This window comes from Artemia franciscana, chromosome 12 (assembly GCF_032884065.1).
Source record: "Artemia franciscana chromosome 12, ASM3288406v1, whole genome shotgun sequence".
In the NCBI taxonomy this organism is placed as follows: domain Eukaryota; kingdom Metazoa; phylum Arthropoda; class Branchiopoda; order Anostraca; family Artemiidae; genus Artemia; species Artemia franciscana.
The window spans coordinates 17,778,910-17,806,853 of NC_088874.1; the positions used below are offsets into that span (position 1 = coordinate 17,778,910).

General features: G+C 33.6%; 1 protein-coding gene across 1 annotated transcript in view; it reads right to left on the reverse strand.

The window, feature by feature from the left end:
• The window catches only part of LOC136033782 (uncharacterized), a 102,342-nt gene that overhangs the window by 61,842 nt on the left and 12,556 nt on the right, over window positions 1-27,944 (reverse strand). Inside the window, exons 3-8 of the mRNA XM_065714685.1 lie at window positions 23,835-23,951; window positions 18,167-18,410; window positions 17,575-17,742; window positions 13,298-13,448; window positions 10,278-10,521; window positions 63-238 (exon numbers count right to left, since the gene is read on the reverse strand). Of these exons, the coding sequence (XP_065570757.1) occupies window positions 63-238; window positions 10,278-10,521; window positions 13,298-13,448; window positions 17,575-17,742; window positions 18,167-18,410; window positions 23,835-23,951 (1,100 nt within the window). The remainder of the gene's footprint in view (window positions 1-62; window positions 239-10,277; window positions 10,522-13,297; window positions 13,449-17,574; window positions 17,743-18,166; window positions 18,411-23,834; window positions 23,952-27,944) is intronic.

Genomic DNA, 27,944 nt, shown 5'->3' on the forward strand with positions numbered 1-27,944 from the left:
AACATTTTAAGAGCATTTTTAACATACTGAGGCTATTTCTTAATTCATGAAAAAACACTTACTTTGTTTTCTTCTGTTGTAAGAATAATGGCTGTCGCAAAAGTGTCAAATTGTGGTCTTCCAGCTCGCCCAATCATTTGTAATAGCTGAGAAACTTCATAGTCTTTGTCAGTACCCGGTCCATAGAGGAAAGTTGACCGTATAATGACTAAGTGGGCAGGCAGGTTCACCCCCATCGCTGAATAAGAAGGAAAACTTTCGACAATTTATATTAAAGCACATTTGAAATAATAAGTAACTTAGCTTTAAAGATCTTAGAATGTTAAAGATACCAAACGTAGACATGGGCGTAGCCAGCATCTTGTCTAGGGGGGGATTCTGTTATAGAGGTGGGGGATCAGGTTATATCGGTAAAATCTATTGGTTCTTTTCATTTAAGTTATATGAAATACCACGACGTAGGGTTGTGTACAGAAGTGCCACCACGGTCAGTTCCTGAAGTGCTAAAATTGCTTATTTTTGGGTGCTACACAGCGATTTTTGGTGCTACAATAAAATAAAAATTGTGCGTATCGCAACACATGCATGGTCTGTTTAAGCGTACTTGGATTATTAATAGGTCAATATTTTAATCTTTTCTGCCTAGTTAATTCGAACATAGCACCAATCTTTTGAGATGAAAACGATAAAAAGGCTTTTTTAGTGCTTTTTTTTAGTTCCTCTGCCTTTTTTAAAATCCTGAATAGCACTACCGCATAACAGCTTCATGTTCTGAGAATTCAATTCAAAAGTTTAACCCTTAACTGACAGGGTGGGGTTTTTTGTCCATTTCGTACAACTCAGTTACGCTAGGAGGCTGATATCGCGTGCAACTTTTGTACCAGTTCAGTATTAAATCTCGGTAAAATAACATCTCGAAGTCACTTACAGGTGCAGAGATAAAGGGCTCTATGGTTCAGCGGATCCCTTCCTGCAGTCTGTGTAACTTTTTGTGTCTTAGCAGAGAAATTAACTTTTAGTTTTTAGGGAGCAATTAGTCTGATTTTAACTTATTTAGGTGTCCTACCTACGAGAAAAAAAGATTTTAGTATTTACTGGACCTGTATCTTTGGGTAACTCCAATTTTCTTTGGTTTTTAGAGCTGGTAAAGATCATTTATAACTATAATATGGTCTCCTATGAAACAACCGAAAATCCGGAGCAATGCTATGAACAAACCAGATACTTCTTACAGTATCTAGGAGAAACGAGAGCCTTTAATCTTGTTATACAATTTTCGGGTTTCAAAGGATCCAAAGACCTAAACCCCGCTGAAAAAGCATGGGACCTTTTCATCACAGCAGAAATCTTTGAGAAAACCGTCCTTCAGACCAATTCTAAGACTGAGGAGTACCATCTGCATCGTAACTTTTGTATTGTAGATAAGCAAATGTAATTGAAACCAGTCGACGTCACAGAGATACGAGCCTTTTTAGACCTTCTGAATCTCCTAGAGTATTCAATTCGGGCAGTGAGGATTGCGAAGATCTCGTTGTAGCTGATGGAACAGGGCGGGTCATTTTCCACGCTTCAATGAGCCTGAAGCAATTCTAGTATCTGGAAAAGTGTCTTCAGTTTAATGATATGCATACACGTCACGAAATAGACAGACCTAGCTCCCATCAAAGAAGTTTTTGACCTCTTCATCATAAATTGAAAAGCAAATTACTCAACAGGCGAGTACTTGGCGATTGGTGAAATGCTAGTTGCATTACGGTGCAAATTCAAGAAGTAAATTTGTTCTAAACCTAACCAAGTTTGGATTCAAGATTTAATGTCTAGTGCTCTTGAAGATATTTTATCTATCTGAAGTCTTTTTCTTCCCTAGAAACGAAACTTGTATGCTTGAAATCCACAATAATAATAATAATTTATTTATCACCCACTTTACAAAAACAGAGGTTAAGTGGAGTAAAATACAAAAGAAAAACAGCAAAAGTAATACAAGAAACAAATTTAATCACATACAGAAAAAAGACGGATAAGGCGATGAAAACATCCTAGCCTATAAATCCCTTCAATAGCTAGATTGGCAGATAATTTTTCGAAAGCACCAGTAATATCTGTCGCACAATACTTTTTAACCAGTTTTGTATTCCGGTAAGAACGAGGTAGATATAAAAGAAATTTGCAGTACCGGTAATAATTTATACGAATACGTTTTAGATCACCAGTCAATGCTTCAGTTCCAACGTGAACATGACCCTTGCCGATCTCTTGAAGAGCAGGAACATCAACATGACAGCCGGTAACTCTTTCACGTCCATAGAACAGATTGAAATGCTCAGACCCTTGACAATGACGTACGTAAGCACGGAGAAAAAAAAAAAGAGAGATCCGCCCTTCTTTTCTTCCTAGTCATACACGGGAATCCAACTCGTAAAAAGGGAATCCAAAACAATATGACCAATAAAATAGTCTGGTTTTTGGTTTCTTGAAAACAAAAGGGTGCTTAAAAAAATATTACCAATAAAAGGGTCTGGTTTTTGATTTATTTTTAAAAAAGGATGCTTAAAACAGTATTACCATCAAAGGCTCTGGTTTTTGGTTTATTTAAAACAAAAGCGTGCTTAAAACATTATTACTGATTATTATTTTTTTTTAAAATTATTAATTATTATTTTTGGTCTCTTCAAAACAAAATGATGCTTAAAACAATATTACCAATAAAAGGGTCTAGTTTTTTCTTTCTTTAAAACAAGATGGTGCTTAAAACGACATAACCAATAATAGCGTTTGGTTTTGAGTTTCTTTAAAACAAAAGGATGTTTAAAACCTTACTACCGATAAAAAGGTCTCGTTTTTGGTTTCTTTAAAACAAAAGGATGGTTAAAAAACATTACCAATAAACCAGTCTAGTTTTTGGTTTCTTTAAAGGAAAGGGATGCTTAAAGCAATATTAACAATAAAAGGGTCTGGTTTTTGGTTTCTTCAAAACAAAAGGATGCTTAAAACAATATTACCAATAGAAGGGTCTGGTTTTTGGCTTCTTTAAAACAAAAGGATGGTTGAAAAAAACATTACCAATAAAAAAGTCTGGTTTTTGGTTTCTTTAAAACAAAAGGATGCTTAAAACAATACTACCAATAGAAGGGTCTGGTTTTTGGTTTATTTAAAACAAAAGGATGGTTAAAAAACATTACCAATAAACCAGTCTGGTTTTTGGTTTCTTTAAAGGAATGCTTAAAGCAATCTTAACAATGAAAGGGTCTGGTTTTTGGTTTCTTCAAAACAAAAGGATGCTTAAAACAATATTACCAATAGAAGGGTCTGGTTTTTGGCTTCTTTAAAACGGAAGGATGGTTGAAAAAAAACATTACCAATAAAAAAGTCTGGTTTTTGGTTTCTTTAAAACAAAAGGATGCTTAAAACAATACTACCAATAGAAGGGTCTGGTTTTTGGTTTCTTTAAAACAAAAGGATGGTTAAAAAACATTACCAATAAACCAGTCTGGTTTTTGGTTCTTTAAAGGAAAGGGATGCTTAAAGCAATCTTAACAATAAAAGGGTCTGGTTTTTGGTTTCTTCAAAACAAAAGGATGCTTAAAACAATATTACCAATAGAAGGGTCTGGTATTTGGCTTCTTTAAAACAAAAGGATGGTTGCAAAAAAACATTACCAATAAAAAAGTCTGGTTTTTGGTTTCTTTAAAACAAAAGGATGCTTAAAACAATACTACCAATAGAAGGGTCTGGTTTTTGGCTTCTTTAAAACAAAAGGATGGTTGAAAAAAAACATTACCAATAAAAAAGTCTGGTTTTTGGCTTCTTTAAAAAAAAAAAGAATGGTTGAAAAAAAACATTACCCATAAAACAGTCTGGTTTTTGGTTTCTTCAAAACAAAAGGATGCTTAAAAAACATTACCAATAAACCAGTCTAGTTTTTGGTTTCTTTAAAGGAAAGGGATGCTTAAAGCAATCTTAACACTAAAAGGGTCTGGTTTTTGGTTTCTTCAAAACAAAAGGATGCTTAAAACAACATTACAAATAGAAGGGTCTAGTTTTTGGCTTCTTTAAAACAAAAGGATGGTTGAAAAAAAAAACATTACCAATTAAAAGTCTGGTTTTTGGTTTCTTTAAAACAAAAGGATGCTTAAAACAATACTACCAATAGAAGGGTCTGGTTTTTGGCTTCTTTAAAACAAAAGGATGGTTGAAAAAAAACATTACCAATAAAAAAGTCTGGTTTTTGGCTTCTTTAAAACAAAAGGATGGTTGAAAAAAAACATTACCCATAAAACAGTCTGGTTTTTGGTTTCTTCAAAACAAAAGGATGCTTAAAACAATATTACCAATAGAAGGGTCTGGTTTTTGGTTTCTTTAAAACAAAAGGATGTTTAAAACTTTACTACGGATAAAAGGTCTGGTTTTTGGTTTCTTTAAAACAAAAGGATGGTTAAAAAAACATTACCCATAAAACAGTCTGGTTTTTGGTTTCTTTAAAACAAAAGGATGTTTAAAACATTACTACCGATAAAAAGGTCTGGTTTTTGGTTTCTTTAAAACAAAAGGATGGTTAAAAAACATTACCAATAAAACAGTCTGGTTTTTGGTTTCTTTAAAGGAAAGGGATGCTTAAAGCAATCTTAACAATAAAAGGGTCTGGTTTTTGGTTTCTTCAAAACAAAAGGATGCTTAAAACAATATTACCAATAGAAGGGTCTGGTTTTTGGCTTCTTTAAAACAAAAGGATGATTGAAAAAAAACATTACCAATAAGAAAGTCTGGTTTTTGGTTTCTTTAAAACAAAAGGATGCTTAAAACAATACTACCAATAGAAGGGTCTGGTTTTTGGTTTCTTTAAAACAAAAGGATGGTTAAAAAACATTACCAATAAACCAGTCTGGTTTTAGGTTTCTTTAAAGGAAAGGGATGCTTAAAGCAGTCTTAACAATAAAAGGGTCTGGTTTTTGGTTTCTTCAAAACAAAAGGATGCTTAAAACAATATTACCAATAGAAGGGTCTGGTTTTTGGCTTCTTTAAAACAAAAGGATGGTTGAAAAAAAACATTACCAATAAAAAAGTCTGGTTTTTGGTTTCTTAAAACAAAAGGATGCTTAAAACAATACTACCAATAGAAGGGTCTGGTTTTTGGCTTCTTTAAAACAAAAGGATGGTTAAAAAAAACATTACCAATAAAAAAGTCTGGTTTTCGGTTTTTTTAAAACAAAAGGATGCTTAAAACAATATTACCAATAGAAGGGTCTGGTTTTTGGTTTCTTTAAAACAAAAGGATGCTTAAAACAATATTACCAATAGAAGGGTCTGGTTTTTGGTTTCTTTAAAACAAAAGGATGCTTAAAACAATACTACCGATAGAAGGGTCTGGTTTTTGGCTTCTTTAAAACAAAATTATGGTTAAAAAAATATTACCAATAAAAAAGTCTGGTTTTCGGTTTCTTTAAAACAAAAGGATGCTTAAAACAATATTACCAATAGAAGGGTCTGGTTTTTGGTTTCTTTAAAACAAAAGGATGCTTAAAACAATATTACCAATAGAAGGGTCTGGTTTTTGGTTTCTTTAAAACAAAAGGATGTTTAAAACTTTACTACCGATAAAAGGTCTGGTTTTTGGTTTCTTTAAAACAAAAGGATGCTTAAAACAATATTACCAATAAAAGGGTCTGGTTTTTGGCTTCTTTAAAACAAAAGGATGATTGAAAAAAAACATTACCAATGAAAAAGTCTGGTTTTTGGTTTCTTTAAAACAAAAGGATGCTTAAAACAATACTACCAATAGAAGGGTCTGGTTTTTGGTTTCTTTAAAACAAAAGGATGGTTAAAAAACATTACCAATAAACCAGTCTGGTTTTTGGTTTCTTTAAAACAAAAGGATGCTTAAAACAATATTACCAATAGAAGGGTCTGGTTTATGGCTTCTTTAAAACAAAAGGATGATGGAAAAAAACATTACCAATAAAAAAGTCTGGTTTTTGGTTTCTTTAAAACAAAAGGATGCTTAAAACCATACTACCAATAGATGGGTCTGGTTTTTGGTTTCTTTAAAACAAAAGGATGGTTAAAAAACATTACCAATAAACTAGTCTGGTTTTTGGTTTCTTTAAAACATAAGGATGTTTAAAACTTTACTACCGATAAAAGGTCTGGTTTTTGGTTTCTTTAAAACAAAAATATGCTTAAAACAATATTACCAATAAAAGGGTCTGGTTTTTGATTTATTTTTATAAAAGGATGCTTAAAACAGTATTACTATTAAAGGTCTGGTTTTTGGTTTATTTAAAACAAAAGCGTGCTTAAAACATTATTACTGATAAAGGATATGGTTTTTGGTCTCTTCAAAACAAAATGATGCTTAAAACAATATTACCAATAAAAGGGTCTAGTTTTTTCTTTCTTTAAAACAAGAGGGTGCATAAAACGACATAACCAATAATAGCGTTTGGTTTTGGGTTTCTTCAAAACAAAATGATGTTTAAAACATTACTACCGATAAAAAGGTCTGGTTTTTGGTTTCTTTAAAACAAAAGGATGGTTAAAAAACATTACCAATAAACCAGTCTAGTTTTTGGTTTCTTTAAAGGAAAGGGATGCTTAAAGCAATCTTAACAATAAAAGGGTCTGGTTTCTGGTTTCTTCAAAACAAAAGGATGCTTAAAACAATATTACCAATAGAAGGGTCTGGTTTTTGGCTTCTTTAAAACAAAAGGATGATTGAAAAAAAACATTACCAATAAAAAGTCTGGTTTTTGGTTTCTTTAAAACAAAAGGATGCTTAAAACAATGCTACCAATAGAACGATCTGGCTTTTGGTTTCTTTAAAACAAAAGGATGCTTAAAACAATATTACCAATAGAAGGGTCTGGTTTTTGGCTTCTTTAAAACAAAAGGATGGTTGAAAAAAAAACATTACCAATAAAAAAGTCTGGTTTTTGGTTTCTTTAAAACAAAAGGATGCTTAAAACAATACTACCAATAGAAGGGTCTGGTTTTTGGCTTCTTTAAAACAAAAGGATGCTTAAAACAATATTACCAATAAAAGGGTCTGGTTTTTTATTTATTTTTAAAAAAGGATGCTTAAAACAGTATTACTATTGAAGGTCTGGTTTTTGGTTTATTTAAAACAAAAGCGTGCTTAAAACATTATTACTGATAAAGGATATGGTTTTTGGTCTCTTCAAAACAAAATGATGCTTAAAACAATATTACCAATAAAAGGGTCTAGATTGTTCTTTCTTTAAAACAAGAGGGTGCTTAAAACGACATAACCAATAATAGCGTTTGGTTTTGGGTTTCTTTAAAACAAAAGGATGTTTAAAACATTACTACCGCTAAAAAGGTCTGGTTTTTGGTTTCTTTAAAACAAAAGGATGGTTAAAAAAAACATTACCCATAAAACAGTCTGGTTTTTGGTTTCTTTAAAACAAAAATATGCTTAAAACAATATTACCAATAAAAGGGTCTGGTTTTTGATTTATTTTTAAAAAAGGATGCTTAAAACAGTATTACTATTAAAGGTCTGGTTTTTGGTTTATTTAAAACAAAAGCGTGCTTAAAACATTATTACTGATAAAGGATATGGTTTTTGGTCTCTTCAAAACAAAATGATGCTTAAAACAATATTACCAATAAAAGGGTCTAGTTTTTTTTCTTCTTTAAAACAAGAGGGTGCTTAAAACGACATAACCAATAATAGCGTTTGGTTTTGGGGTTCTTTAAAACAAAATGATGTTTAAAACATTACTACCGATAAAAACGTCTGGTTTTTGGTTTCTTTAAAACAAAAGGATGGTTAAAAAACATTACCAATAAACCAGTCTAGTTTTTGGTTTCTTTAAAGGAAAGGGATGCTTAAATCTATCTTAACAATAAAAGGGTCTGGTTTTTGGTTTCTTTAAAGGAAAGGGATGCTTAAAGCAATCTTAACAATAAAAGGGTCTGGTTTTTGGTTTCTTTAAAACAAAAGGATGCTTAAAACAATATTACCAATAGAAGGGTCTGGTTTTTGGTTTCTTTAAAACAAAAGGATGTTTAAAACAATATTACCAATAAAAGGGTCTGGTTTTTTATTTATTTTTAAAAAAGGATGCTTAAAACAGTATTACTATTGAAGGTCTGGTTTTTGGTTTATTTAAAACAAAAGCGTGCTTAAAACATTATTACTGATAAAGGATATGGTTTTTGGTCTCTTCAAAACAAAATGATGCTTAAAACAATATTACCAATAAAAGGGTCTAGATTGTTCTTTCTTTAAAACAAGAGGGTGCTTAAAACGACATAACCAATAATAGCGTTTGGTTTTGGGTTTCTTTAAAACAAAAGGATGTTTAAAACATTACTACCGCTAAAAAGGTCTGGTTTTTGGTTTCTTTAAAACAAAAGGATGGTTAAAAAAAACATTACCCATAAAACAGTCTGGTTTTTGGTTTCTTTAAAACAAAAATATGCTTAAAACAATATTACCAATAAAAGGGTCTGGTTTTGATTTATTTTTAAAAAAGGATGCCTAAAACAGTATTACTATTAAAGGTCTGGTTTTTGGTTTATTTAAAACAAAAGCGTGCTTAAAACATTATTACTGATAAAGGATATGGTTTTTGGTCTCTTCAAAACAAAATGATGCTTAAAACAATATTACCAATAAAAGGGTCTAGTTTTTTTTTTCTTTAAAACAAGAGGGTGCTTAAAACGACATAACCAATAATAGCGTTTGGTTTTGGGGTTCTTTAAAACAAAATGATGTTTAAAACATTACTACCGATAAAAAGGTCTGGTTTTTGGTTTCTTTAAAACAAAAGGATGGTTAAAAAACATTACCAATAAACCAGTCTAGTTTTTGGTTTCTTTAAAGGAAAGGGATGCTTAAATCTATCTTAACAATAAAAGGGTCTGGTTTTTGGTTTCTTTAAAGGAAAGGGATGCTTAAAGCAATCTTAACAATAAAAGGGTCTGGTTTTCGGTTTCTTTAAAACAAAAGGATGCTTAAAACAATATTACCAATAGAAGGGTCTGGTTTTTGGTTTCTTTAAAACAAAAGGATGATTAAAACAATATTACCAATAGAAGGGTCTGATTTTTGGTTTCTTTAAAACAAAAGGATGCTTAAAAGATCCTTTTAAAAAGGTCTAGTTTTTGGTTACTTTAAAGCAAAAGAATGCTTAAAGCAACACTGCCAATAAAAGGGTCTGGTTTTTGGTTTCTTACCAATAAAACGGCATTGTTTTATTGAGAAGAAGAGTCCTTTAGATTATATTACTTATTGTCCATTGCAATGACCGGTTTGGATGAGCCAAAAAGCACAAGAGCAACGACTGATGGCCCTTGCTTTATGCAACAATCTGATACTGATATTCTTTCGGACTATAATTCCCGCTTATGGGCAGTGTGTGTCAAACTTGCATGGGGTTGCACTACAGCTTCGTTTATTACCCAAGCCATGTTATAAACGAATGTTTCCTAGTATAAAGGTCAAAACTTGAAAAGGCCCTCACATGATATCCAGTCACCGCAAAAGGATTGTGACAACCCTTGTGAGCTTGTTGGCTAATCAGACTACAAGCTTATTCAGTATTTTCAAGGCCACAAATTGGTAAAATGGTGTCACCTGAAGTTGTGTTTTGCTTCAATCATATGTTTGTTTCTAAATGATTTTTTTTTTCCATTGTGTAGCATTTTATTGGAGTCTATATGGCCTATGTTGTAAGTAACATTTTTGCCGCTTATTTGATAAATTTACAAAACAAAAACAAATCCCTTTTTTAAACTTTCATTGTATAAAGTAATACACATAAATCACATCAGTAAAAAAGTTTATTTTGTTTTTATGATATTATGACAAAAAAATATTTAGCCATAATATTGAAAATTTTGTTTTTCCTGAACTACTGTTTTCATTTTTTCGTTGAAAAGTTTAAACTCTGCAATTCCAAAGAAAGGATTTAGCAAAGTATTATGCAAACCAATGGGTCCCAGGAAAAAAAAAATCCTATAATACATTTTGTAACTAAGCAAAAAAAAAATACAATTTAAACTAGAAAAATCCCGAGTTTTATACACAATTTTTCAAGTTCAAATTACTCAAATTTTGCATTTTCTTGAATAGTTATTTAAATAATTATGATTACTGAAATAGGCGCATACAAATGTCTCCCTTTTCTGATTCAAATATAGCACATTCCAATATAAATAGAAAGCATCAAGAAATATAAAGAAAGGAAGATCTATTTTTACAGTCCACTGTTTCTAGCATATAGTACTTTTAGTAAAGTCATTCTACTTACCAAGTGTGGTGGTAGCAACCAAGACAGGTATACGACCTTGTAAAAAAGCTTCTTCGATAATTCTTCTATCTTCTAAATTAAGTCCAGCATGGTGAAAAGCTACACCCGACTGCACAAACTCCTTAAGCTTCGGATCGGAGAGCATTTTTGCCAGCGTTCGTCCTCCTTCAGACACAGACAGAGCGGATTGTTTCGCTAAGTAAGAAGCAGTTTGCTGGGTGCCCTTTCTGGTCGAGCAAAAGATCTATAGCAAAGTTAAACAATAAACTATTCCTACAGATTTAATAATGAATAAAATACAAATAGGATAATGTTGTTTTATTTGCTGAAAGTCAACAAACAGACGACAATTACACCTTAATTCAGAATATTGACAGTACTTCATTGCAAGCAGAGTTCTATCGCCATTGATAAGAGAAACAGAAGGAGACTATTGGATATGTGAAATTTAACAAATACACAAGCAAACCCATATTGACATTTAATACACAGATAACCATAAATATTAAGATTACCAAACATCAAACAACCCCACCTGCATTTTCACATGCACTGCCGTCTAACAATCCCGTACAATACTTATTTAAGAAGTATTCAATTATCTTGCTAATCTTTCAAAGTAGACGGAAAAAAATTGATTTAAACTAGGTAAAGATAATTTTATTCCGAAAAGAGAGTATTTTTGTTCAAAGACTCTATGGCATGATTATACAGAAGCGGTTGTCAAATTATGCATTGATTTGCCTTCTAACCGCAGATTTCGTTGCGCAAGATTTTCGTTTGCAATTCAATATGATTCTCATTTTGCTTTATTTTCGTTCATATTTACCTGAAACATTTTTCAATGTCTTTTACTTTAGCTGTTAGGATTCATTCGTCATTTTACCAAAGTTATGATGTCTAAAAACTTCTTTTCCAACATTTCCCCTATAATAATATTTTTGCTTTAATCCCGCTTTTACATAATTCAGTAACAACAAGACAAGACATTTGTCCGAGTTTGTCTTCATCTCAGTCCATATTAATTCAAGAGGGTAGAGGAATTAGACAAGGAGGAAATATTTCTCCTTATATATTCAATTCATGTTAAGCTACTGCCCTTAATTCTCTTTCTTGCTCTTTTATTTCATTATCGCAAAATCTGTCTTACATTGCATATGCTGATAACATTATCCTTCAGAGCCAGTCAAAATCTAGTCTTGTTTCTAATTTTAATATTTTAATTAATTGTTTAGAAGATTTGGGCCTTTCTATCAGTTTTTAAAAATGTCAATTTTTTGTTGTAAATTGCTTAGAGGATAATGTCAGGGCGACTCTCAATTACGGCAATGGAGTTATTTTATAGTCGTCACCAATAGCCACTTATTTGGGATTATCTTATGCTGCTTCGAAAAGAGATTTTAAACCAGTCTTGGTTCAGCATGTTCAGATAAAACTACGCAAGGCATTTGGCCTTTTGATTCGTTTTTGGGGTCTTTACCGTCGGGACGTCCTTGGTCGTATGTATAGCGCTGTTGCTCTGCCTCACGTATTGTTCTCATCCCTCCCCTTCCGTAATTTCCGACCTTCTGATCTTTCGCCCATTAAAGTTTCTTATTTTAAATTTTGTAAATTTTTACTTGGTTTCCCCTTTTCTTTTAGTAACACTGAGATTATTTTAAAGCTTAAAGTGAAGGATCCCGTAGTTTGTATAAAGAAAAAAATATAAAACGTTTGAAGACAAGGCGAAAATTATCCTTTTAGGCCCCACGTTATTTCCGTTTTTTTAGTAACAGTTCTGGCTCTTGATGATTTACAGGTTAAATTATTTAATAAGGGTTTTTGCATCTTTTTTTTCTTTTATAAGCGTTTGATCAATATTTGATATTTTTTAACTGTAAGCATTATCATTTGTCTTTTATTTATATTTATATTGTAGCCTACTCCTAATTTTTTAGTAAATATACATATACACTCTGAAATATCTAAATTACGCATGAGCTTAATTACGGTGTTATTCTTGAGTTTTGAGTGAAAGGGTACAAAATTATCAGTTTCAGGTTACTTAATAAATTCTAGCGTGAATTCAATTCCTCCTTCCTGTTTATCCTTCAAAGACGCTAAATTAACACGGTTTTTCATTCTATTGTAATTTGATTTGTCTTCTAACCACATATATCGTAGTGCAACACTTTCATTTACAATCCAATGTGATTCTCGCTCCCACTTTTTACATGCCTTTTGCTTTAGTTGTCCAGAGTCGTTCGTAATCTTGCATAATTTTACATACGTCGTTTTTCTCAGGCCAGATATATATATATATATATATATATATATATATATATATATATATATATATATATATATATATATATATATATATATATATATATATACATATATATATATATGTGTGTGTATATATATATATATATATATATATATATATATATATATATATATATATATATATATATATATATATATATATATATATATTTATATATATATATATATCTATATATACATACTGAATGACGCAATGTTTAGGTCTTCAGAATAATACAGTCTTGCTTTTCAAGAGATTAAAGGGGAATCTTGGTTCACGAAAAAACACCCATAGCACTTTCCAGAGTTCATTAAACTCATTTCTTGTCGAGTGTGAGAAATAAGAAATTTTGTGAAAATTTCACCAAATTACTCCTGAAAATAGGCACAACTCTTCCCCTTTTTACATTTAAAATTCATTTCTTATAAAAATTGTCAAACTATCAAGCTGTAGAAACATCAACAAATAAAAGGTTATTACACACTTGAAAGATTGCGTCGATATCATTTTTTTTTATATATAACAGAATAAGCAATAACAGCAGAGCAAAAAAAACGAAAAAAATTCAAATCTTGCATATTTTAGGCACATATTTTATTTCTTCGAACCAGCCTCACAAGCTCCTGAAGTTTAACCATTATTGCTTATCCGTTGATAATATTAATATAAAACCCTGAAGTTATTTCTACGGAAACCATTAACTATACTTTACCAGTGTTGGCTTTCCGTTTGAGTACTGCTGAATAAGTCTTGGCAATTTATAATTGAGCATGATGTCAAATTTGAACCTCGAATGGTCATTCTGACACTTGAATCCAAGGACCATCCGTTGCACTTTAACTGGACGTTTATCATCTGAAATACTAAATGGATTGCTCCAAATTAAATGCAACTCCAAATGTCATTCCTGATGTTCAAAAAGAAAAGAGACATATCAGTTATACCAAAGCAAAAATATAGTTTTCCTTCTTGTTCATGCTGGAGGACTGTAAAGTGAAGTGTCTTTGACAACGGTGACACCATGTTGTCACCGTTGCAATTTCTAACTATGATGCAATTTCTGTTTCAATTGAACGTCTTTTTTTGAGGGTTTCAGGCTCATTTTTGGAATTCTAAAAATGTAGGAATATTTGTTAGTAGACAGTTTCCTTAGAAACCCGTCTTGAAATGTTTGCTATAATAGGCGTTGGTTAACTATCTACAAGGTCGCACAAACTACTGTAATTATTACAAAAAAAATTAATCGTGCTTCCAGTGCAACTATCTGGACTGAAATTGGAAATACAATCAAAAATCGTTCATGTCCCTATAGATTTGAGCAATATTCACTGCAAAGTTTGCTGTTATGATTGGATGCAGAATTGTGCGATTTGACTAATTCAGAAAACCAAATTTTATTCTACACGAAATATTTCTTGATCTAGTTTTTCCGTTTCCAGATTTTTCATAGCAAACAAACTTTTTGCTCGATAAATCTTAGTTCTTTTTGTGTCTATAATTCAATAGTTTAAAAACTTTTAGCCTATTACAAATAAAAACTTTGAGAGAAAGAATTAGTACATTGCTAAATTTAGCATGGAAAGTTACATCGGGATACCTTTCTTAAAGAATGAAGTTGATTTTTTTGGAAAAGCCGAACATTTAAGTTCTGTAAAAAAAAAAAACAAGGTATTCCACAAAAAAAACGCGGTGGAAATATTTCAATAGTATTATTAAAATCAAGTAAAATTAAGTACAAGCATAACTAGCAATAGACTTATCCAAGGCATTGGCTTGAGGGCCCAGACCTCTCCAAAACTGTGAAACATGATCGCTTTTAATTTAGTTCCCAGTTTTATTTGGTTTTTGTTGTTGTTGTTTTTTTTTTACTGGGGACACGGCCAAATGACCTAATCGTCTCTACAAATTGTCTCCAGGGTATCTGAACTTCTAATGTTCAGTAAATAGTCACGCATGACGCGCTTTCAGTTAATAAGCATGATGAAGATGCAGAGATGAACGAAATGAATAAGACATTCAATTTTATTCCAAGAAACAAATGAATCTAGTTAATATGCTGAAGAAAACAGCAATTGTTACGATAAGAGATGATAGATAAGAAAGGGTATGAAGTAAAGGCGTGTTTTTACTGCCTCTCGAAAGTAACAAACGAGAGGAGGAAACTAAAACTATAGAACAAGAACTAAGAGCTTGTGACGAGGCCACTTGTGACGAGGCCGGAAGAGCCAAGAGACAAGAGCTCATATGGTATGAGCTCTAGCAAAATTCTAAGAATCAATAAATTGATTTAAAAGGAAAATCAGAGGCTTAACGCCGGTTGGGATTTAAAATAAGAGCTACACGAGGTCCATCTAAATATCAAAATTAATTAAGATCCGATCATCCACTCTTAAGTTATATATAACTCATTTTTTCTAATTTTTTCTCTCCCTTTAGCCCCTCAGATGGTGGAATCGGGGAAAACGACTTTATTAAGTCAATTTGTGCAGCTTCCTGGCACGCCCACCAATTTTCATCCTCCTTGCACGTCCAGAAGCACCAAACCCACCAAAGCACTGACCCCCACCCCAAAACTCCCCCAAAGAGAGCGGATCCAGTATGGTTACGTCAATCACATATCTACGGCATTTGCTTATTCTACCCACCAGGTTTCATCCCGATTTCTTTACTCTAAGCGTTTCCCAAGATTTCCGGTTTCCCCCTCCAACTCCCCCCAATGTCACAAGATCTGGTCGGAATTTGAAATAAGAGCTCTGAGACATGACTTCCCTCTAAATACCAAATTTAATTAAGATCCGGTCACCCGTACTTAAGTTAAACATACCTCAATTTTCTAATTTTTCCAAATTAATACCCCCCAGCTACCCCAAAGAGAACGGATCCGTTCCAATTATGTCAATCATGTATCTAAGACTTTTACTCATTCTTCCCATCAAGTTTCATCCTGATCTCTCCATTCTAAGCGTTTTACAAGATTTCCAGTTTCCAAGATTTCTGTTTCCCCTCTCCAACCCCTTGTGTCCTCGGATCCGATTCGAATTGAAAATGGAGCATCTGAGAAATAATATCCTTATATATATCAAGTTTCATTAAGATCCGATCACCCATTCGTAAGATAAATATACCTCAATTTTCACGTTTTCCAAGAATTCCGGTTACCCCCTCCAATCCCCCCAATGTCACTGGATCCGGTCGGGATTTAAGATAAGGCCTCTAAAGCACAAGATCCTTCTAAATGTCAAATTTCATTAAGATGTGATCACCCGTTCGTAAATTACAAATACCTCATTTTTCTAATTTTCAAATTACTCCCACCCCCCCCCACCAACTCCACCAAAGAGAGCGAATCCACTCTGGAAATGTCAGTCAAGTATCTTGGACTTGTGCTTATTCTTCCCACCAAGTTTCATCCTGATCTCTCCCCTTTAAGCGTTTTCCAAGATTTCTGATTCCCCCCACCCCCCGCCCCCAATAACGCTGGATCCGGTCGAGATTTAAAATAAGAGATCTGAAATACGAGTTCCTTCTAAATATGAAATTTCATTAAGGTCCGATCACTCCTTCGTAAGTTAAAAACACCTCATTTTTTCTAATTTTTCAGAATTAACCCCTCCCCCCCCTCCCCAACTCCCCCAAATAGAACGGATCTGTTTCGGTTATGTCAATCACACATCTAGGACTTCTGCTTATTTTTCCCACCAAGTTTCATCCTGATCCGTCCACTCTAAGCGTTTCCCAAGATTTTAGGTCCCCCCCAACTCCCCCCAATGTCACCGGATCCGGTTGGAATTTAAAGTAAGGGTTCTGAGACACGATATCCTTCTAAATGTCAAATTTCATTAAGATCCTATCACCAGTTCGTAAGCTAAAAATACCTCATTTTTTCTAATTTTTCCGATTTAACCGTCCCCCCACTCTCCCCCCCCCCCCCCCAGATGGTCAAATCGGTGAAACGACAATTTCTTATTTAATCTGGTTTGGTTCCTAATGCGCCTGCCAAATTTCATCGTCCTAGCTTACCTGGAAGTGCCTAAACTAGCAAAACCAGGACAGACAGACCGACAGACAGACCAACAGAATTTGCGATCGCTATATGTCATTTGATTAATACCAAGTGCCATAAAAATCAACAGTAAAGTTGCAATGTATTTACACACGCTACTTAAAGAAAGAGCAATAAATTTACCAAATTTCACTTTAAAACTCTAAGGAAAACGATATAAAAATACAAAAGACTTATGTTATATTTATATTTTTGGGTGAAGTGGTTGTAACACTACGGATCAGCAAAGATATTAAAACCATTAACTACTATGAGATTGTCTCTGAAGGGCGATCGACCAAATCGATCGACCGCCTCATGACCAATCATGAGGCGGTCTCTGCCTCGATTCCAATCGAAATTTCACTTGCATGATTTTGGGGTGTCATGCTTTCGAAATATTGTACCAGTTGCAACCAAGCAATTTCTCACAACAGATCTTTACATATATATATCAGGTATATATATATATATATATATATATATATATATATATATATATATATATATATATATATATATATATATATATATATATATATATCATATTTAACATATATATCTATTTAACACCATATATCTAATTAACAAAGAATATTTAAAAAGAGATTGGGAAAAATTAAAACAGTGCTTACAATTGAAACGAAGCCAAAAAATTTCAGTAATAAAGAACTAATAGAGAGCCGCTGCTCTTAAAATAGTACAATAAGATAAGGCTCTTTCATAAAAATTAAATAGCTAATGAATCTAATTTGCCAAATTATTTATTTTTTAAAACTATACAGTGAAAGAAAACTATAAAGAGAAAGTGAGTGAGAGATATGCAGCGGAAAACAGATTAAAATTGTCTCACATCATTAAATTTTCTCACTACCTTGCTTTCTTGTTCCCTTATATTTTATTATTAACAGATAATAGAGATAAAGAAAGAGGTTCCCACTTTTTACCTTATTAGCTTTCCTGTCCCTTGGTCACCATTCAGCCAGCGAACAAAGTCTTCTCCATTAGGGATGGTTGCTGATGCTCCAATAAACCTAGTGAAACAACCAAGCTGAGAAGCGAGCAATTTCATTCTTGTTACAACAGCTTCTAATACAGGTCCTCGATTTTCTTCGCTAGAAAAAAAAACAATTTGAATAGGGCAGTTATTCCAATGAACAAGTTCCGATTCTTCATTATTTTTTTTAGCACAAAGTTTAAGATTAAAACGCTTCGAAATTTTCTTTCCGTGCACCGAAAACCATGTACAATTACTCCTACGGATAGTAATAAATACAGTCACCACAGCACAAAGCCACTGAAGGAGAGCACAGCGACATATAAGCCAGTGGTACCTTTGTGATAAACGCTATTTGATGGCGTATGATCAGTAACTGTCTGTGAATTTCTTTTTTTTTCTACCTTTCTCTCTCTCTCTTTTCTCACTTTATCTATCTCATTTTCACTCTTCATCTCACTCTATCCAACCCTATTAAGCCTCCTCCCTTCAGTTCCCAACTTTAACACAAACTTTCTAGATCTAGTTAATACGAATCTTACCTTATTAGATGAATTTCATCGATCATAAAAAGCTTCACGTCGTGAATATTGTCTCTGAGATAACGACGAGAAAGGGAATCAAATTTTTCAGGAGTCGTTATGATACAATTAGCATAGTTGAATGATTCCGTTTCATCTATGGTAGCTTGATCACCTGTAATTTGGACGCATCGAAACCCTAATGAACCAAAACGAACAGACCAATCTCTGTACCTCTCTGCGCATAGTGCTTTTATTGGCGCCACTGTAATAGAAAAAAAATGAACAGATTTTTCAAAAGATTACATTTTAGTCTACTTGGCTTAAAGAAACTCAGTAAGCTTTTCTCTAAAAATTAGTGCATTACTGAACAGCCCTATTGTATGGTTATCCGGCTAATAAGGTCTTACTTTTCACAAGACTAAAACCCTTTCACAAGGGTTTAAAAGGTAAAAATAGCAAATAAATGATACAGACGAAACTTATAAAATTCTTACAAGATATGGCTATAATCTTTGAAAGTACGAAATTTTGGAAAATTTACAAGTCAAGCCCTGGGTTAGATTAATTAAGTTGTTTAAACGTAGGTTAAGTTAAATGAGGGTTGGATTGAAAGGGGGATGAGTAGAATGATGGTTGAGTAGCGCGGAGGCAGAGTTGGAAGGGAGTTGAGTTGAATAAAACGGAGGTTGAGTTAAGCATGGGCTTGATGAAACGAGGGTTCAGTTAAATGGGTTAAATTGAACATGGTTAACTTAAAGTGGATTTCAGTTACACGCACACGAGCCAAAATACTCTTAAAAATTGAACAGAAGACAGGTCTTGACTTTGGAGAAAAAATTGTCTTTGTTTTAGGTTTGAGTCTGCATTGCTCTGACACACGATCTTGGGAACACAATTCCGAGGAATTGAGTAGAATTTTAGGCCAAAATGCTTGTTTTTTTTCAAACTAAGAAACATTTTCGAAAATTCTTCGAAGCCTTACAAACCAAGGTTTAGCAAAAGTATGGGACTCAACACACTTTCCGTGGACCTCACTTTATTCTTGATCTATTTCGAAAAAGTTTCAATTGTATAACACAAAATTTATCCCAGGTTATTAAAGTCAATGTAATATGGAGAAAGAGGAGTGGAGAAGGATTTTCCAGAAAGGTCTTCAAACGGCCTACTAGAGCATAGATAACACTCTGAAATCCATTCCTAAAAGTTGTATCCACGCCTTCTCAAATACTTTCCCAAGATAGCAAGAAGCCAACCTAGAATTTTACCCTTTGTAAAATCATGCAAAATCGGGTCCTGTCAGGATGGGTGGTAACGGTTGGGTCGGGATAAAAAGGTCCACGAAGGTTACAGTCCAGACGTATTGAAGGGGACACTAGCCCTATTTGCAGGAGTTTGCGTACAAAGCCAGCTCTAGAGCACCAAATTTCCAGTTCCCTGAATATGACGAGATTAATTTTTTTTTTGGCATCTTTAACTTTATAACCTTCCCCCTCCTGCTTGGTAGAAGAAATTCCGTTTGGAAGTTCGAAGACTTTTCCAGCTATTTCATTACAGAGCTACAGATGTTGCATATCAAATTATGTAGTGAATTTAGAATGGTTCAATTTGAAATAAGATTTAAATAAGAATAAACCAACTCAACTAATGTAGATTACCCCAGTTTGAATCCGCTTGTTATGCATGCTTTCATCTTTCATTACTACTACCACTACTAACAACTGATTGCAGCAACAATCCGCCTAAGTCTCACTCAGATACACACGGTCTTCCTCCATTCCAATCTATTCAAAGTCTCCCTCTTTACATCCTCCCAGGAAGTTTGTCTTTTTTCTTAGATCTTTCCTTATGACATTCGTTCATCCTAACGTGGGATGACCTACTTTTTGCTTGGCCCTAGACGGTTGGCCGAGAAGGATAATCTTTCGGAAGATGTTATCTTTCATCGGCAAACGTGCCCTAGCCATTCCAACATTTCTCTCACTATAGTCCTAGAAAGCGAGATTAAACCACACTTTTCGTACGGCCTACTGTTTAAGACATGAACAGTCAGTCTGGTACCCAAAACAATTCGGAAGTAATTTCTCTGAAAAATATCTAGCAAATCTTCCTCCGTTTTTCGGAGCGCCCACGCTTCAGAGCCATACATCACCATTGCCATGACTGTAGATTCCAATATTCTAGTCTTGGTTTGCCGACTTATCTTCCAAGCCTTCAAACTTTTTTTCAACTGTGACAAAACAGCCTGGGCCTTGGATAATTTACTTTTATTGTTTTTTATTGGCATAGTTTTTCATTGGTAAAGAAAATAATATTTTAAATATTTTACTATTTTTTCTATAAGAATCCATTTTATGGCTTACTATTTACATGACGGAAAAAAACGTTCAACAATTTTCAATAACATACGCCTTTTTGAAAATCTGGAACCGCATAGTATCCGTGATTTACTTTTACAATTCCCCGAATTCCCCTGACTCCTGACAACTAAAACTTAATACCATTTCTAAAACATTATATGTACTATTTTGACAACCTGGATGCACTTACGGTTTTGTGATTCAGTTCAATTAAGAGCAGAAGTAGTAATATTAGTAGCTGAGGCTGTTACAGTCCAAGAAACGCTGAATCAGTGAGAGTGTACAAGATAAGAAGTAGATTTATCAGCAGAAACTAACTCTGAACAGATTATCCATTGCTTCATTGCTAAAACTGATCAGGACAGTTGTGCTAAAAAAGGAGCTGAGTAGAAGCCTGTTATTTGACAGTTCCCAATCCTACTATATTGAAAATGAGAATGCAAGAAGACGATTAAAAACATGAAAATAACATCATGTAATCTGACCAGTTATGGTGACATCACTACTAAGAAGAAGTCGCAGTGGGTTAAATATTCGAACAATTGTGACCCAAAGATTTTTGAATTATGATGGTCAAGTTGCCAAATCAATCCCACAAAAAAACTGAGTATATATGAAATACTTCAAGCTCTTGTCAACGTTGGACAAAAGCAGGGCAAAGAATCCAATAGCTGTGATCTACGAAGAAATTTCAGAACTATTCGTGCATATGAATCTTCAAGGTCAAAAGATCAAGAGTTTTCCAAAGTCACCAAAATGAACCAATGAGAAAAAATTCAATACTAGGGGTTTTAGAAGCAACTACCAGCCAAATAAGGCTAAATATGGCAGAAGGACTGATGGCCCGGGTTCTCACAATCAGAAGAAGCTCATAGACAACAAACAAGGTTAAGGACCAGCAAAAAGACTCCAGACAAAAAGACACCCTTGGCGAATAAATGCTGTAAACATTGGATAAAATGTTAGAGAAACAAATGCATATATTCATTAGTCTTAAGGGTTAGAATTTTTCGAGCTGATGGATACTAAATTATTTGTTTTTTAGTATTTAAATACTAAATACCCAATAGATTTAATGTTATTGCCAAGTTGGATTTCTTCAACCAAGGGGAGAGTCAGGAATGAGTAAGAGAGTCAGGAAAAGTGAGCAAAGAGTCAGAAGTAAGTTTGTTCAATGGCCCTAAGAAAATCCCATGGTTTAATGGAAAGGGAAATACTTCTCCTTCTTTTTCTTCCTTAGTCTTTCCTCAACTTAGAGTGGGGTTTGAATCCATTTTTTCTTGCTTTTCTCACTGATGCTGCAGTAATACTGCATTATAGATTCTCGGTACTAATTGCGAAGATTGCAACAACTTAGGAATTGGAGCTCAAATCCATTGTTTCCACATTTCTTTTCAAAAAAGTCTGTAAAACCTCAGCTATTTTCACGGACTTCTTTTTCTGTTGAGAGTCTCCTGAAAAACCCATTGAAGTCACAACGCTGATTAAGTCTCTTATAACCCTTGGTTCACACCACTGCATTTTCACGTAAAAATAGGCGTTATAGCGTGATCCAATAGATCCCATCCGTTTTTGCTACAAGTTTATACGCCATAGCGGTTCAAAATATATCAACTGAGCCATTAAAAAAAAAAAAAAAAAAAAAAAAAATCCGTTATTTTGAACTGAACCTTTTTTGAACCATACAATCTATGCAAATTAGAAATTAATTGTATTTGTTAGAAGTCACCCATTAATATATGACAAATATATGACTATTAATTTTCCTGTACTATTAATACAAGAAAATATATTATGTCATACTAGTTTTCGGGCTTTAACACTGTAACGAATCGTTTTTGTGCGAACATACTCTGCGATGTTCCTGCACCCGTTATCGATAAGGCATTTTGTGTTAAAAAAAAATAAAAAAAAAAACCTAATAGGATCACATTAGGCAGAGTAATACCCTCCAGGATATAGTCACATTACGTTACCTAAATTATTTTTATTCGAAAAAAAAACAAGTTTTTTGCCTGAAACATGCTTAGGCTAGCCCCTTTTGATGGGTAAACGATGATGAATAAACAAATTTGTTTTATTTGGATCCAGCATAAATAAATAGACTTTCTTGATTTGCATACTGATTTCAAAATTCCCTTATTTATAGTTTTAACCTCTATGACAAGGGTCCCTCGTTACTTACCTTTAAACACCATCAAAGAATGGATTTATCTTGTTCTGAGAAATAATATAGTTGAATACTCGTGAATACTCGTAATATAGTTGAATAAATCGTGAATACGAAGTGGACCACTGTAATGCGACCTAAGTATTTGAAGCTACAGTCTAAAGATGTATTATCACTGTTTAACCAGAAAGATTAAATTATAACATGATACGAGTTAAACAAAGCTATCAGAGTTTGTACTACCAGGAATCAGTCCTCCTTAACAATGGCTCTCTTCTTACATTTGTTCACCGCAGTGGAGGCTGGATCCATGGTTTACCCCACTGTATTACCATCCATGATGGTCCATCAAAGTTAGCCATGTGCTACTGCACAATAGGCTCTCGGATATTGGCTTTCATCTTTGAGGTCATCTTTTCAATGCGACACATTCCACCACAGTCCCTCATATTCTGCAGTGGAAAGCCGTTTCCCACTGCGCAAAGTTTTGCTACATTCCATCCAGCTAAATCATACTTGCCCACGTTACATTGTGTTTCTTCGCACGGCACCGTGCCACACCAAAGTCCATCATAACGGACGAGATCCCATCCCACCACATTAAGCTCCATCACGTCATGCTATATTCGACCATGTTCTGCGTCATTGTACAGCTTCGCGCGTTCTCTTCGTTTTTATGTTTACACAATAACGATTTAACTTATTTATTTTCGTCTTTTTGTTTAAGGAGTAACCGTAAGCGACAATGGAGACCCAAAATACCGCGAAAGATTTTTATAACAGTTCGACTTAATTTAACTATACTTGACGTAATTGTATCATAGTTATGGATATTTTAACATCACTTTTTTTTAATGAGATAAAACGTTTTCCGTTGTAATTATTGTTTTGATTTCGTTTAGTGCTGGGAATAGGTTAGAATTTAGCCTATTTTGCCAACCTCATTTTCCACACGACATTGCGACAAGTAAATAGAATTTCATGGAATATAACGCTACTTCTGAAAACTCTTTATTATCACTAAACAAGGACGCAACCAGAAGTTAATTAAAAAATTTCCTTGTCGTTATCAAACGATTGAAAAAAAATTAAATAGCAAACTTTTCTACAAACCATTCTGCTAATTATTTCTGGCTTGAAATTAATAACACAAACTTACCATACACAGCTTTTCCTCCATTTGATACCAGCCCACTTTGGATCATGTTTAGCATTGCTAATTCAAAAATAACTGTTTTTCCACTACCAGTGGGTGCTGAAACAACAAGGTCACGATCTAAAAGAAATAAATATTAAGAACCTAGCAACCTGTCAACGCATTTGCACCCCAGGATGCCTTTGGTTCGACCATAGAAGGGTCAAAAGGTGAAAAAAAAAATCCAGCAATCCTTGGGTTATGGGCTGAATATTTTGCAAATAGCTAATTTTAGATCAAAGGCTTCATGGGTAAAGAAAAAAAAGTTCAAAAGTGGGCATGTTACATGTCATTGAAACAAGAATCGAGCAACTATTTCGGTCAACATAATTGTAGGGCCCTTGGGACCGACCCCTTTCAGCCAGTGATAGGTAAACTACTTTTAAAAAGTATCTAAATACAAATATAAAATACTGGGTCTTGAATATATTAAAATAGTATTTTCAAATACGTAATTAAACATGTATTTTGTACTTAAACACTAGAATACGCATTTAAATACTCACATACATCGGAACTAAAACGGGTAAAAGATAATATAAAAAGGATTTAAGTAGGGTAAGCACAGGACTTTGTGACCAACATCTTTCCTCTTGTCTTAAAAAAGCCGTCTCTGATTTTAAAGGAGATTCAGAGTATTCAGAATCAGTATTATTTGCAAGATTTTGGTAGAATTACATAAAGCCGTAGTTACTGCACCGAATTACATGTACGACCTCTGGAGTCACCTCTGTAGAAAGGAGGCTCTCCCGTGGAAAACGATATTCTCTGTTATATATATGTATATATATATATTGCAAGGAAGCACTTTCATATATTAAAATGACCGCTTCGACCAAACACCGCAAGCATATATTCCTGTTAGTGTAACTTGTCTTTTCCTTTTGTGATACCAAAGCATATATTGTATTTTCTACCTTAAGGTCATTCAGACTAATTAAGTATTCAAGAAACAAATTCAAACATCATTGGATAGATTATTATTTTTTATGAATGTGATAGTTATTGTATAAGCTAGATATTATTTGCCTATACGAAACATGGTTGAACAGAACGATAAAGAAAAATAACTGGAAAGATCTTCCAAGGAAGCCCTTTAACCTGTGTACCTCCAGGATTAATGGTAGATCTGGAATTTGATTCATACTTACCTAGAAAGCCAAAAACGCACTTACTGAGTGATTGGCCATGTCAAAAAGGCTCCCAAGAGCAATATTTCCGGTAAGTTCGAAAAGATAACCACAATCATAGATTGTTCCCCAAACAGAGTCGCACTTGTCAACTTAAATATTTAGTTTTATCAGTCTTGAAATTGCCGTGGTAGCTATCCCAGAAATAGAAATGATCACAATCAATAATTATTTTAATCCAAACTTCAAGAGTAAGCTGTTTTCGGAGCAAAAATCAGTCTTACCCTCACAGCTTTGGAACCAAATGCCCAAGAGGATTTGGTCTGATAAAGTTTGCCACCAAACACACACTGGATTCAAATAAATATATGTTTTCAACAGTAACTGTAACATAGCTACCCATGGTTCTCCAGATGTGAAAGGTAAAAATTAACGATCGACTGTCTGCTGGTATTCTCAATGTGGAGCTCCTTGGAATTAAAAATTAGAGTCCAGCAAGGATTTGACACAAGTTCAGATCACAAATATTAGGGACGAATATAAAAATAATGTTGACAGGAGATTGGATGTAGAAAACTTGGAGACTTCACCATTCTTAAAGAATTGAGAATCCAGCAATCAAACCGTTCCACCCTTCTCGAATCAGGTGATTTGCCTTATGAAGATAAAAGTGTGGAAAATCATTGGATAGATTTATGGGACACTGTTAAAGGTATCACTATATCAGTCTTAGGACATAAGTAACTAAAGTGAAACAAATGAATGTCATAAATTGTATAAACAAAAAAGTCAGAGAGAGGAAGTCAGGGAAATCTAACAGTTGTGGAAGCAGTGCAGCCTGAATGAAAAAAGATGGAGAGTAATACTGAAAAACTATTACTGACAATATCCAAGTAGAGTTTTTCAGATACAGCAAGTCTTTCTTGATCTTCTCAAATGAATCAGGACCAAATATAAAATATCTGACATTGCGGGGGGCTGGCGTCCCCTCCCCAGATAATTGCCCCTTACGCAGAATTGAGCAGCCACAGAGAAAGTACAAAATATGTGTCTCAAAATGTCGATCGGATGTCCTAAGGGGTAACAAAGGGACCAGATATCAAAAACGGTTCTAGGACAGAGGTGGTTGGTTGCCAATCACTTTTGACTTTAAAAAGAAGATTGGAACTCTTGTTTTCCGATCAAATGAACATACTCCCAAGTTTCTAAGGTTATGAGGGGAGATTGGAGATGAGGATGGGGCAGTTCCCCTCCTATACGAAATAAATTCAGCTTATTTCAGGATTTAATGTTACTTTTTATTTTCATTATAACAGCAAAAGGCACAATTTTTCGAGGGGGGGGGTTAAGGTCGGGGAGGCCTAGCACCAATATTAGATAGACTGACGGGAAAGATGCAAGATACTAGGGTATATAAGAGTGCTGTTATTGATGTTAAAAGTAAAGACTACTGTCTAGTAGTGTCTAGGGTTAATTTAAAGCTGAAATTTAGGAAGAGTAGCTGCCTTCTGTAAAGAATGTTTATTTTGGGAGGAAGAATTAGAGATAGTACTACAAATATTAAAAACAACAATAAGGTCCTAGGTCATGAAAGTGTGGTAACTAGTTTTTAAATATTGTGGTTGTGAAGTTAGAGATAAATTGATTAAGATTATGAACATCATTTATGAAAAAGAAGAAGGACCAAGTGATTTTAGGAAAACTTTAATTAAACCCTTTATAAGAAAGGTGAACAAAGTGAGTTTCGTAATTATAGGGGCAATAGCTTGGTTTGTGTAGGAAAAAATTATTTAGTTTGATGATACTTTTTTACACTTAGAGATACTATAAATAAAGTTTTAAGAAAACAATGCAGTTTTAGGAAGAGTAAATGATGTGACGACCAAATTTTCCTTCTTAGATTAATTAAATAAAACAAAACAAGTTTTTTTAACTGAAAGTAAGGAGCGACATTAAAACTTAAAACGAACAGAAATGACTCCGTATATGAAATGGGTTGTCCCCTCCGCAATCCCTCGCTCTTTACGCTGAAGCTTTTAATTGTTTTAAAAAGCAGAATTGTGGCAAAGAGTCAAACTTTAACGTAAAGAGCGAGGAATTGCGGAGGGGACAACCCATTTCATATACGGAGTAATTTCTGTTCGTTTTAAGTTTTGATGTCGCTCATTACTTTCAGTTAAAAAAACTAGTTTTTTTTATGTAATTTCTGAACGTTTTTGAAATGCATGTTTGATTTTGGCTCTCCACACATAAATTATTAAAATGAAATTTGCATATTAATTCCTTTTTTGGCTAAATGGCTTTCTCTTAGTTTTGATCATGATTTTGGGAAATAAGGGATGGGGAAGGAGGCCTAGTTGCCATGCAATTTTTCGGTTACATAAAAAGGCAACCATAAATTTTAATTTTTAACGAATTTTTTTATTAGTAAAAAATATACGTAACTTAAGAAGTAACTTACGTAACAAACTTTTATATTCTTCAATTTTTATTTTGTATATGAGGGGGTTTGTACCCTCATTAATACCTCGTTCTTTACACTAAATCGTAAGTTTTCTCCCAATTCTTTAAGAATGACCCCTGAATCAGAAAGGCCGTAGAAAAAATAGTTGAAATTACTAAAAATACTATAGCATAAAGAGCGAGGTATTCAATTGAAAAAACTTACTTTCAATTGAAAAAAACTTTTCCATGTTTATTTTTTCATTGTTTTTTTATAGTAATTTTAGAAAATCCTGCGCCCTTTTCATTGAATTTCTGTTCCCCCATGACATATTTCTCTAAAGAAAGATCCTCCCACATAGCCCCCGGTGAAAAAAAACGGTGACCCCTGGAAAAAAAACAAATAAACACGCACCCGTGATTCGTCTTCTGGCAAAAAATACGAAAATCCACATTTTTGTAGATAGGAGCTTGAAAATTTTGCAATAGGGTTCTCTGATAC